This window comes from Ruditapes philippinarum, unplaced genomic scaffold, assembly GCF_026571515.1.
Source record: "Ruditapes philippinarum isolate M1 unplaced genomic scaffold, ASM2657151v2 ctg1837_1_1_1_1, whole genome shotgun sequence".
NCBI classification, from domain to species: Eukaryota; Metazoa; Mollusca; class Bivalvia; order Venerida; family Veneridae; genus Ruditapes; species Ruditapes philippinarum.
The window spans coordinates 15,638-29,448 of NW_026865453.1; the positions used below are offsets into that span (position 1 = coordinate 15,638).

Genomic DNA, 13,811 nt, shown 5'->3' on the forward strand with positions numbered 1-13,811 from the left:
CATCCGCGCAGTCTGATCAGGATCCATGCTGTTCGCTTACAAACCCTATAACAAGTAGAGAAACTGCTAGCGAACAGCATGGATCCTGATCAGACTGCGCGGATGCGCAGGCTGGTCTGGATCCATGCTGGTCGCAAACGCATTATGTTGGTTTTGTCGTGACACGGCTCATTTATCCAAATAGATGCATTTTATTTGTCTTCTCAGTTTTTGCAATATTACAAAGCAGTAACCCAGATTTCATTATGGCGAACTATAGAATATGGTCCGTCGTATTCCATCGTAAAAAAGCGGTCGTCATGGTATTTCTTCCCAGCAGCGTTCAGATCGTTTATAAATTGTTCAAGATTTTCTCGCTTCTTGTCGTCTGAAGTGAAACCCCCATATTGTCTGAAACAAAAATCTTCTATTTAGTGCTGTAAAAATACGAAGGAATGATTTGCCATTGCAGATAGCAGATTCTTTAGTTCTTATCCGTTTTCTAATTTGCTCTAAGGGACAATGTATCATTATTGCCATTCATGTAGAAAACTAGCAAAATGTTAACACTACCCTTTCCTTTGAAATATGCATTATCACTTGGTAAAACTTTGCGAGCCTCTATGGTAAAAAATCTGGACTGCGCCTGTTGTTTAAAAGTACATTATGGCCTTATGGTCTTCACTAGTAACCATGATTTCAAATTGCTTAGTGTCTATATTTTCTCTTGTTAATTGTACAGCTTTGTTAAATCTGGATATGATATAATTTTATTTTCATAGTGTAGTTGTGTTTGTTCTCTTATTTGTGCCATAACAGAGGCTATTTCTGTATTTGGACATCTGTGGTGATGTAATTCTGTTGAATATCTAGTGTACAAAATCAGTTAAAATCGTTTTATTATGCCCCCTTCGAAGAAGAGGGGGTATATTGTTTTGCTAATGTCGGTCTGTCTGTCTGTCGGTCTGTCGGTCTGTCCGTCGGTAGACCACATGGTTTCCGCTGATTATCTTGAAAAGTATTTATCACAAAGTCTTCATATTTTACATAGTGGTTGGTCATAACTAGTAGATGACCCCTATTGATTTTGGGGTCACTAGGTCAAAGGTCAAGGTCACAGGGACCTTAAATGTCAAAATGGTTTCCGCTGATTATCTTGAAAAGTATGTATCACAAAGTCTTCATATTTCACATAATGATTAGTCATAACTAGTAGATGACCCCTATTGATTTTGGGGTCACTAGGTCAAAGGTCAAGGTCACAGGGGCTTTAAATGTCAAAATGGTTTCCGCTGATTATCTTGAAAAGTATTCATCACAAAGTCTTCATATTTCACATTGTGATAGGTCATCACTAGTAGATGACCCCTATTGATTTTGGGGTCACTAGGTCAAAGGTCAAGGTCACAGGGGCCTTAAATGTCAAAAGGGTTTCCGCTGATTATCTTGAAAAGTATTCATCACAAAGTCTTCATATTTCACCTAGTTATTGGTCATAAGAATTAGATGACCTCTATTGATTTAGGGGTCATTAGGTCAAAGGTCAATGTCACATGGGCCTTAGATGTCAAAATGGTTTCCGTTGATTTTTCCATAATTGAACACTTCCATGTACCCATTTTTGGCAAGTTTCTTTAATAAAATTACCAATTATGTGAGTCAATGGCTAGAAAGGGGGGTATATGTGTCGTTCGACATTCTTGTTTTAATACTTGACATTGTTCTTATTTCTAACTAGAATAATATTTGTACAGATTTGCTGTTTTAACACTTGGCTTGCCTGCTACAGTTGATTCTAACAATGTAGACCAAGTTCAGCCGGCATATCAATACCGTCTAACCATGGTCTACATTGTTGCTATTCAGTCACTATAAAAATGTTCATAAATTTCTCCCGAAACGATAAATGAGCCACGTCACGACAAAACCAACATAGTGCGTTTGCGACCAGCATGGACCCGGACCAGCCTGCGCATCCGCGCAGTCTGATCAGGATCTATGCTGTTCGCTATCAGTTTTTTTTTTACTTGTAATATGGTTGGTAAGCCAATAGCATGGATCCTGATCAGACTGCGCGGAGGCGCAGGCTGGTCTAGATCCATGCTGGTCGCAAATGTACTATGTTGGTTTTGTCGTGACGCGGCTCAAATGTTTGTGTCCAAACTAAAAGATGGACTAGATATTTATCGAGGTAGTAGACAAATAAATAAATATTCAAATATTATAAATGCCTTACTTTACATAACGAATAGCCTCTGGAAAATGTTTGAAAAAGACACCAGATTCGGTGGGCTGTGGTGGGTTGTTTTGCAGAGCAAATGGTATCATAAAGTGCATGGTGAAGTTGCTCTCACAGTCAGGTCCCGGGCCATGTAGTACCTCAGTAACGACCGGTGTGGTCATTGCAATTTTCATACCTTAAAAAACAACAGAACAGTTAGGTTCATACACTTGCTTATAGACCTTTTTATAATTCGTTAATTCCATGGCAATGCGAAAGATATCATGTGTATACTAGGCAAATCCAAAATAGATGTAGCACTGTAAGAATTAATTTAATTAGCATAAAACGTACCATTGACCATTAAATTTGTCCAAATAAGGTTTTATTGCCCGTCTAGAAGATTTTGAAAAAGTGATGAAATTTTAGAATAATTAACAATAACATACTTCTTTTATATTTATGACGTATTACTAATATAATTGTTAAACTCACCTCTAGAATTATTTCCTGATATATAGTGAAACAACTTAAAGAACATTTCCCTGCTTTCTTTATCTGTGTAGTAAAATGCAACTGTTTCTGTCGCTACCCACATACTGGGCTTGTATCGTCGCACTTCAAATTTCTGTAATAAAGTTGTCATAATTATATAAATATTTTATCCGATATGCACTTTTTCTTTTTAAAAAATTTAAAAATTGGTGTACTTCAACTTAAAGTATTCCTCTATGGATTTACTCAGTCAAAATATTTTTGTAAACATCGTCACAATTCGTGTCACGCAATAAATCATAGCTCCTGGACACATATATTTTACCAAAAAGCATTTTCTTAAGCCTGGGAAACAGAAAGAAATCACAGGGAATTTCGTCAGGAGAATAAGGCGGATGTTTTACAACTTCAACATTTCAGACAACAAGAAAAACTTAACAATCTCCTCTTTGTAAGAGGAGGCATTGTCATGTATAAGTGGGACTCTTAACCATACTTTGATTGGACCCTTCTTATTGTTAAACACCTTCATTTTTGTTTCAGTACATAATTCTTGTAGAAATGTCCAGTGACTGTGTGATCAGATACAAGGCATTTGAATGACTGGTCCATTGGCATTAAAGAAAATCGCATACAAAATCTTCTTTGTATGATGGTTCTTTTGGCAATAAAAGCCGTTTAGATCATTTCGCAACCACTGTTTGTCGTGAACCAATCTTTGAGGCTCAAACATATGCACGCAAGCTACAAGTAAGAAATAACCCATCACAGTCTTAGTTCTTGGGCAAACTTAAGGCGCTGTTTCTTTTGCTCCTTAGTGAGCTTTCAAGCTTAATGCGACTTTTTATGTAGCTTCAAATTCAGTTTTGTTGTCCATTATACATTATGGTCAGTAAATTGGTCAATGTACATATTGATTAAGTACATAACTTTTTGAATGATCCTCGTTTACGTTAAGAAAATTATCAATCCTTCAAAATGGTACATTTGAGGTATTACTTACGTCATTGGTCTCGAGAACTTCGTACTCGGGGCAGTCTAAGTCATGACAGAAGGCGGGTTTCTGAAAAACATTTGTCGTCTGATGTGTGTTGTCCAGTCCTGGCAGGTTGAAGGAATTCAATAAAAACCCAGACTGGACTGATGTCCCGACACACATAAACAAAATGGCAATCGACAACATTCTGAAATAATTAAAATATCAATGAATTTGTTGAAGATGATGTCAACTATTGCTCTGTACTTTCAACTTTGACAATTAATAAATAAATCGTCGCGCAAAATAAACGGTATCTTCAATTATGTCAAATATTTCTACAATTAAAACACAGCACTGCTGACTTTGTTTCAACCATTTCATTAAATCAGTTTCGTTTTAGCAAAACTTGGACCTGTTTATAAAACAAAAACACAAATGTATTTCTTTTTCACTTCTTGATTATGTTCTTCTCGTTGAAAGGGTCGAACATTTTATTGAATGAGTCGAAATTGCAAGACATTGATGACCATAACGCAACACCATACTACAGGTATATGTTAACGCTTCATTCCATACTGCAACTTTCTAGTTTAGTCTTTGATTGGTTTTGATGCATGCTAAGCGAAATATACAAAAGCGTTTGAGTTATGAAGTTCAATTTCCGATCCAATGTATATATAATAAACATGACGAAGGATAGAGATCCACTCGGCAAAGCGACATATCAAGTATTCAACCTTTGTGTAATTTAGTTTTCCACTTGAAGACATATATTTTTATATAAAAGTCTAAAACGTTTGTCTATAAAAACTGACCCCTGGACGGGCATATATGACCCAAGGGTTAGGAATAATGTTTCCCTTTGCAGATAACCCATAGGTGATTTATCCAAAAAAAAATCTTGTAATTTCTCATTTTGGTATTCTTTATGTAATACTATATTCATATTGTTATTGCTATAGCGAAACAAAATAGAGAAACTTGTATACGGGATAGTTATTCTGATGATTCTCATAGGACCATGATTTATCTTAACTAACTTCTTTTTCACCATAATATAACATGATACTATGTCAGTCCAGTTTATCATTTGCTCATCATTAAAACCAGTAATACGATATACTCTTTTGATGAAAACATATTCATATGAAAATAACACATTTTTTTATGAAATATAACATTACACTTTTACAAATTAAGATCCGTGAAGACACCTTCTTAAACCATGTCCCGTATGAACCAACTGCACAAAAAGGTGCACAGCAAAGACCATTAACAGTGTAGTTTTTTGTTGTTGTTTTATTTATTTATTTTTATTTATTTATTTATTTATTTATTTATTTATTTATTTATTTACAATTTATTTATTTATTTATTTATTTATTTTATTTATTTATTTATTTATATTGTTTTTTGTTTTTTGTTCTTCCTTTCCTTTTGCTCACAAATCCATATAGGACATTCTCTTGAGAATATTGACAATTCTTGAGTCAACAATTAATAAATATCGTTATATCAGTTTACCTTAAATTGTAATTGTTATAGAGAGTCAACTCCCACTTAACTTAAGCTTACCTTTAATGCAAAAGCAAAGCAAGGGTATTCTTTATGTAATACTATATTAAATGACCTTTTCTATTCCATATCATTGCAAAATCATTCTATGCAATTTGTTTTTGCTTTCCCTTTTATGTTTCTCAAAATTAGGCGAATGGCAATTCGGACTTTTAAATATTCTTATTGATTTGCAAAACTGGTCTTATAAAAGGAATCATAATTATTTGGCAGCAATGTATTTTATCACCATGATTCATATAATGGTCTCAATGGCCTACCATGTACCAAAAGGTAAATGTTACAAAACCAAAATTTTATACATTTAAATTGTATCATTCGTTGAAGTACTGAATTCAAAATCTATAAGTCACCTATTGGCAGAAAACTGTTTATAACTTAAAGACATGAATGGTGACACATCCGGGGTCCGTGTAAGGGGAATGAACCCTGATTAACTTATAATTCATTTATCCGTACGCATACAGGTGATGATCTGGACTTCCTGAGAAGCTATCTTAAAGTATATTTTAAGCTTTAGTTACTTTTTCCATCAGGCTAGAGGACCACAAAAGACCCGCGCCTGCGAAGTTTGTTCAAAATTCACTTTATTGTTATAAGAAACTGCAAAGCTGCAAGTGTTGTATATTACATAAATGCCGATTCAAATGTTTTACTCTTATTGATATTATGAAAGTTCATGACCTTTCAGAATTTTCTGATCACTGTCCAATTTCATTTTCAGTTTCATATGTTGATAACAAACCTATTGCAAAGGAAGATATAACTTAAGACAAAATAGTATGGGAAGATACCGATAGTGATAAACTTGATTCAATATTGAATGAATATAAAAATTCTTTTGATGAAATTACAAATAATTTATTGTGTGATACCATTGATATTGATACTTGTATAAACTTGTTTTCTGATTTAGTTTTTGATATTTCATTCAAAGTGAATGGTAAAACTATAAAAAAAGAGTTCAACAAGAAAACCTTCCAAACTTAAAACGTCATAATGGTTTGACAATGATTGTATTTAATAGGTGCAAACGATTATTTAAAGATGATCCGTCAGACCGCAATAGAAATTTGGTTTTGAATGCAAGAAGCATCTTTTGTGCGAGTAAGCGCAAAGCCAAAAAGCAGTATTTTTATCAGGAAAAGAAAACGCTTTCTAAGTTGAGCAAGACTAATACTAAACAATTTTGGAAATACGTTAAAAAATATAAAACTAAATCGAGTAATGCAAATCATGATGTTAGTTTACATGAATTTGTTGAATACTTTAGTAATATGTCTAATACACAGCCAGAAAATGTTTTTAACCCTGAACATTTTTCTAAAAGAACAGATACGGTACAGATTGAGAGTCTAAATTGTAAATTTAGTATTGATGAAATACGTAAGACAAAAGCATGTTTAAAAAGGCATAAAAGCTGTGACATTGATAACAATGTAACGGATTTTTTTCATAGATTCTAAAGATTATATAGCTCCTTATCTTGTAAAACTTTTTGATAATATATTTGATAAAGGTGAATATCCCGAATCTTAGAGTAAAGGCGTTATCATTCTTATCTTTAAAAAACGGGGATCGTAAGGTACCTTCAAATTATAGAGGGATTACAATTGTCAATGTTTTAGCAAAGATATTCTCATAGGCATTAAGAAACCGCATTAATAAATGGTGTGAAGAGGAAAACGTTTTTAATGAATCCCAATTTGGTTTTAGAGATGGGTGGAGTACTGCTGATTATGTGTTTATATTGCATAGTATTATTCAGAAAATATTTTTTTAAAAATCTTAACTTTACAGTGCGTTCATCTATTATGAACATGCAACATGAAATAAAGTTTCAATTACTTTTAGGAATAATTGGCTGATAATTATACATGCTTTACACATTGACTGCTATGCCGGCAATCTATGATTTCAAAATAGACACCTTTTTAACAAATATAAGTAAAGTGCTTTTAAACAAATTAATCTATATCAGGTATCTGAGATCCCAAATGTCTTACATAAAACCTGCACATTTTAATTTACCATAAGATGTTAAAGTTTTTTTTTATTTTGATAGAATAGCATTTGTGTTAACCTTTATGGACACTGGGTCATTTTATAATTTGAATGCCAAGAGTCAAGGTCAGTATGTAAATATTTTAAATATTGCCTGTCATCTTCACAGGTCAGCGACTATGTCTCTGGGCCCGCATGTCGTATTGTACCCGATTTAAAATAGAAAAAAAAACACCAAAAAACAAAAACAGAATCCCTAAAAACGATCAAAAAGGCAAAATTGAAATCGATGTAGGCTCGATTTGATTGGGCCTGTATATGGACGGTACTGGAAATTGCAAGTTACCGTTCTAGCACTCTAGCACCGGCCTAAGCATCATTCATATATCAAAGGGGGAAATTGTGAAATTTGGAATTTAGAAACATCCGCAGATGTGTTTACACGTTTTTTTTATTGTTGTATTGATATAGCTACTTACAGTCGTGAATCGTCAATATATTAGAAGCATAATTGGCATCAATTAACTGTCTTATCTTTTATGCATGTACCATCATCAAATACCACATTTCCTTGTTAAACTTGCTTTCAATTTTTTAAATTGAAGTTACGTCAATATCCACCCAATGAATGACAAATTTCATGACAAAACATTTCCTTCAAAGTATTTATAATTATTTTATATGAAATGAAATATGACCTTTAATGTCATTGTCGGAACCCACGGTACACATTCCGTATAATTATACTACATGTATACGGTAAATAACCTTGATTACCGAGGATGCTTTAATGTCTGAAATCTTACTTTATGCGACAATTCTTTTCTCACTCAAGACAAATTGTTTCAAAATACCACGTATTTATTCTTAGCTCTCGCTATATAACACATATGTGGACTGGACATGGCCACCAATGCACTCTCATAATATGACTTTTGAAATACAAGTGTGATCTTGGACCATTTGTACGCTACATGTCGTCTTACAAAGAGGCGCCATATGTACCCCAAATGATTTTTTAATTCATCCATGAATGACAAAATCGTTAACCAGACATTTTAGACACTTTAAAGAAACATTTTGTTTGAAGTGAAAGTATGATTTTGGTCTTTGATTTACATCATCAGCTGGGTTTTACATGTGACTCATTATCCCAATGTGCCATATATTTATGCAGAATTTTTTCAAAAGGCATCAATTAATGAGAAAGTTATAGATCGGACACAACCATCGTGTCACGTTTATATCATGATTTATGATATAGAAGTTTAACTGTAGACATAAACATGCTTGTGCATGACACGATCTTTTAAAATTACACATTTACGCAAAGTTCCATACAATTTTAGGTCAGATAATTTAATACCACATGATAACAAAATAGACGACAAAAGTCTTAAAACAGGGGCCTCAAACAACATGTTCTTGTCGGACTACCTAAGCGAATGCAATACTATCCTCATGCACGAAGCTCGGCACTAGTATGTAGGGGCTTCTATTGGATAAACACTATGTGGAATATTTCTCTTACAAGAAGAAACATTAACTCTATTATTCAGGAAAGGAGTATCTTCCATGAAAAAAAAGTTTTCGAATGCCAGCCTGGATAGCGATTCCTATAGTCCTTTTGGAAATACTAAGACTTTTTTGGATATCAATTCGTGCATGAAATATTGTTGACATTGTTCCCCACTAATGAATGTTTACAAAATTGTCTTTCTTGATAGACATGACCCTGATCGTTGGACTGTTGAATTGGCTCTCAAGTACCATATGTCCCAGTACATGTTCTTGTGCAATTGACATTGACCATGAAAATTAACCAAACAATTTTTATGGTATCCCTGTTTGAAGATAAGGTAATAATGTTAAGTACATCACTTCCCAATCCGTTATTATACCGTATATTTATGCTTAACTATTTCAAAATACATCTCTGAATGACAGAATACTAAAATGCACGTCTTTTTTCAAGCACTTTAAAGTCTTACTTAACAAACCGAGCCTGCAACATTTTCAATTTTGCCGTGTTGAGCTTTCTTTAGGGATTCTGTTTTAATCTATTTTTTGAGGAGTTGAGCTTCAAACCTGTGTCTCTCTTATGACATTGTCTCAATGTGCCACACATTAATGCAATTTATTTCAAAATCTATCCAAAAAATGACAGATATGGACAAGATTAAAAACGGACAGACGGGGACAAGCTCTTACCGAGAGATTTGTTAAGATGTCTGTGATCTTCATAATTGTTTCTAACTCCAAAAGCAGCCTTTTGTTTCCCTTAACCAATGATTCATCCTATAGGTCGGGTGTATACAGAATTAATCCAAACGCCAAATTGTGATCGCAAATACCCCTATAACTGACACAAGAGGACGCTCGGACTGATAGACAGACGGACAGACATTTGAGCAGGTCCCCCATCAGTGCGATACAAACCCAATTTAAAAATATTGCAATAATTTTAAGAACATGCATTGTATTCTTAGAAGTATAAAAATTACATCTAAATGCCAAAGTGAACGCAAACATGACTCTCATTTACGTTGAATAACGGCATCTTTTTGCACCATAAAGTTTGTAGTTTCAATGGATGTTTTTCAAAGTCTGCACTTGTAAGTCTTAATTAGTATCACTGCACTTCAAATAAAAGAAAACAAGCCAAGTAAAATGCATTCTTGTGCTTGTTTACTTAAATAATGATACAGTGTATAAAACACAGGAAAATTGCAGCCATTTTGTAATTCAAGATGGCTGTCGCAATAAATTTTGTTGTGTTAGGATCTATTCTTCTCGTTCACACTTCAGCAGACTAAAATTGCAAAAAGTCTTAAATTAAAATGCCAAAAATGTGTTTATATCTCGCCCATGGGAGAATTAAAGTAAAAAATGAAAAATCAATGGTGGCCATTTTGAAACTGATTTTAAAAGGTCAAGGACTAAAAATAAGAAATGTTGCAAAATTTACTTCATGTGCTATAAAGTTAAGAGCAGAATTGCTTGCAAATATGTCTGCTCCTTAAAATATCTGTTTAAATTACTTCCGAGTTATAGAAATATTGTTAAAATATTCGTTTGATGTATATATGTTTTTGTATGTTATACATGTATTTATACAATTGTATATATTTCTGTTGTCTTGGCCATAATGAAAGTTGTTGTAAATGGCCAAAGGCATTTTCTCATGCCGATTTAGCCAAATAAACTGTAAACTGTAATAAACTGATTTGATGACGCCATGAATGCAGGTCGTTGCATGGTACAAATTTGTAAAGATGACTGAAAACAACGAAAAAGAACTAAATGGAAAGAAAATCCGTTTAGTGTTTCGAATGAGATTTCGACAAAACAGAAATAAGGTTTGTACGACAGAGAAAGGGAAAAACTGTCAAAAGTTCTGAACTTTATAATAAAAGATGAAATTTCTCGCATTTTTAACAACGTAAATAGGCATTTCTGTAAACACTTATGAATTGTCAATTAAAACTTGTGTACGTTTTGCTTTTGAGAAAATCAATTCCGGCGTGGTTCCGAATTAAAATTGCCAGGAAACCAATCCAAATGCGATATTGAATATTTAATAACTATTGTCATTGATTTATATAAGCTTATAACAAACACTTACTTAAACGCTAATGATATTATACGAAATGACTTTCATGACATCTATCCTATATTCTAATTCGTATTTCAAAACAATAAACACATTTTCAGCGTGAAACAATCAGATTTTTAATGAATATAAATACAATAGTCTGAGAGTAGATTGGCTTAAAAGGAATATATCTGAATTGTCTAATATTGCATATTTATGAACATTTATTTTGTTTTCCGTTTATACATGTATTCTATATTTATTTACGTATATGGCTAGCTAGTCTTATTACAAACGTAGAAAATATATACAATGTTTTATGTCTTACCTAAGAGGCAGCAGTGTAAACAATCGCTTTATGTCAGAGAATAAAACTTCTTAATTGTATTTGTACACTGATTAAAACAGAACATTGCTTTAATGGCGTGAGATAAAATAATTTATGTAACTGTGTTTAACCTGTCCTATTTACTATGTCACGTGATATAACACGAGGATAGAAATATGTGACAGTTCACACAGACGAAACTAACGGTGCCTCTATATAATCTGTTGCAATTATGTTAACATAAATAATCAAAATTTTAATACTAAAATGTATTTGTCCAGCACGGAAACGGTCGTCGTACTTGTCTGTGACTTTTGCTATCTCTTTTAAACACGTGTGGTATTAACCTGACACACAAACTAACGAATGTTATTGTGTTTTGGACTACCACTTTAAACTCAAGCTTCGTCAAATTTAATTAGAAGTCGCATAAAAAATAGAGGATATTTAATGAGTGTAGGTTCAATATAGAATTTATTGGACAAGTTGAATAAAATTATACAATGAAAGTCTCTGACGAGCATAATATTATTTTATTCCACGAGTTCATTAAAAAATAAAAATGAACCTTCACATTTTTACATACCTTAATAAGAACCATTTTCTTTTAAAACAATGCAAAGCCACATTAAGAAAATGCAACCAACGACAAAATACAGCCACACTGGACTACCGTAAAGGCATTCAGTAGGGCACCGAACAAAAAGCAGGAGAGGACACAAAGGACGGGGCATAGTGTGGTTGTATCAATACATGATAATAAATTACAATTAAATAAACAAACCCCTCAATGTCAAAGCCATTTAAAACATTTTTAAAAGCAAGTGAAAAAGCACAATTGCATGTATAAAATTTTCAAGGAACATATGTGACTTATCTTTATGATCTTAATTGAAACCTTTGGTAGTTTAATATTCGACTAGCAACCAGAAATGCGTGAACTTCAAGTTTGCAACTAAATGCGCTTGAACAAGATATTTTCGTGTAATGAAACTTCATTTGGAACATGCAAGTTCAAATATTAACACAGTATTGACAGAATCATATTTTGTCCTTTTTGGTGAACTTAAAAACTTACAGATGCGAATAAATGAGCATAAAAATCACCCTGGACTGTCACTTGTCAAATCTCAAAATATGTACATAACCAGTTTATATCTTCTATAACTTGTCATATCAGAAGCCAAGAAGCTGAGACCTTAAACCGCCGAGTGTTTAAACATTGCTTTAAGGAATAGGCATATTAAAGAATTTCAAAATAACTTACAAACCCACTTACCTGAAGAAAAATAAACGTGCGAACGTTGTAAATATTTTTTACTCGGCAGCCATTTCGTCAAGTTTGCAACCAATTTTCTCGCTTGAACCAAGTGAGCAGCCACTTCACGTCCTGCCCTTGCAGTAAATATGATCAAGACATGCACACTACGGATGTACAAGAGACCAAAATCGTACAAAGGACTCAAAAAATGGCAGGTGAACGCTCAGTAAAAGTAGTAAAATTGAGGTAAGCATACAGTTAACGTTAACTTTATAGGTAAAACAAGGCCGCACGGAACCCCTGTATAAAAACCACATACTGTTCTGTTATTGGTTACCTTGTAGCTCTCTTAGTTTGGGCCTGAAAGTCGAAAAAAGTTGTTTTGGTTTGTTCTGCAACAAACAAACTCTTCACTAATAGTATAAATGTTTTTACCCTTGAAGTTACATTCTCATACATAGACCTAATGATATCTAACAATTTACTTTCCACTCCAAATTTAATCAATTTATGCCAAATAACATTTCTCATCAAATAATCAAAAGCCTTAGTGAAATCCACAAAAATCAGCATACAACTTTTTTTTACAATTTTATAAATGTGTGATAATACCATGTAATATAGGTATAAGCAAAAATGTCCATAAACGGTAGGTACAATGCAGTGTGCGTCAAGAAATCGCGCGTAAAAGGAGGGGCAAACTGACTCAAGGCGTTCTGCTCCTGCACGACAATGCGCCAGCTCACACATCCCAAGTTGCAATGGATGCTGCAACTGACTGCGGCTTTGAAATTCTTCCCCATCCCCCATATTCTCCGGACTTGCCCCCCTCTGCTTCGTTGTAGACGTTTTTGAAGCAATGAAGGTGTCATGAAGGCGGTCAATGAGTTCTTTGGGGACCAAAATAGAGAGCTCTATTTTGAAGGGTGAAAACAGTTGGAGCACAGGTGGGCAATGTGCATTGATGTAGACGGCGATTGTATTGAAAAGTAATTTTCTGACTACCGGAAGTACATCGGGCCAAGAACTTTTTGATCAATCCTCGTAATGATGCTCCTACTAATACTTATTTGTTCAGAATGTTAAAATCTATCTTTGGTACGTTGACTTATGTGAAAAATAAACTTGACACTCTGAGTGTACTAGAAAAAGGTTGTCAGTTTTGAGCATTGAGTTAACAAGATATGGTGTAAGCTTCTATTTTGACGAGTTGGGCTTTCTTTAGGGATTTCATTCTCTCCATTTGATGACTTTAACAAGCAATTCGCAGATCGTGTCAACACAATATGAAAGTAGAATCGACACAATTGAGTTCAATGAAGTAGCTCAGCGGTCTGAAATTAAGCACTTTACAAGGCAAAGTAGTGGTCTACA

General features: G+C 33.6%; 1 protein-coding gene across 1 annotated transcript; it reads right to left on the bottom strand.

The window, feature by feature from the left end:
- Positions 1 to 32: 32 nt before the first annotated feature.
- Positions 33 to 11,317, bottom strand: LOC132729090 (heme-binding protein 2-like). Its single transcript, XM_060714833.1, has 5 exons — positions 11,177 to 11,317; positions 3,699 to 3,879; positions 2,696 to 2,828; positions 2,216 to 2,396; positions 33 to 390 (listed from the first exon to the last, which is right to left on the bottom strand). Exons 2-5 carry the CDS (start codon positions 3,876 to 3,878, stop codon positions 219 to 221), a joined length of 666 nt encoding a protein of 221 aa, XP_060570816.1. The 5' UTR covers position 3,879; positions 11,177 to 11,317; the 3' UTR covers positions 33 to 218.
- Positions 11,318 to 13,811: the final 2,494 nt, after the last annotated feature.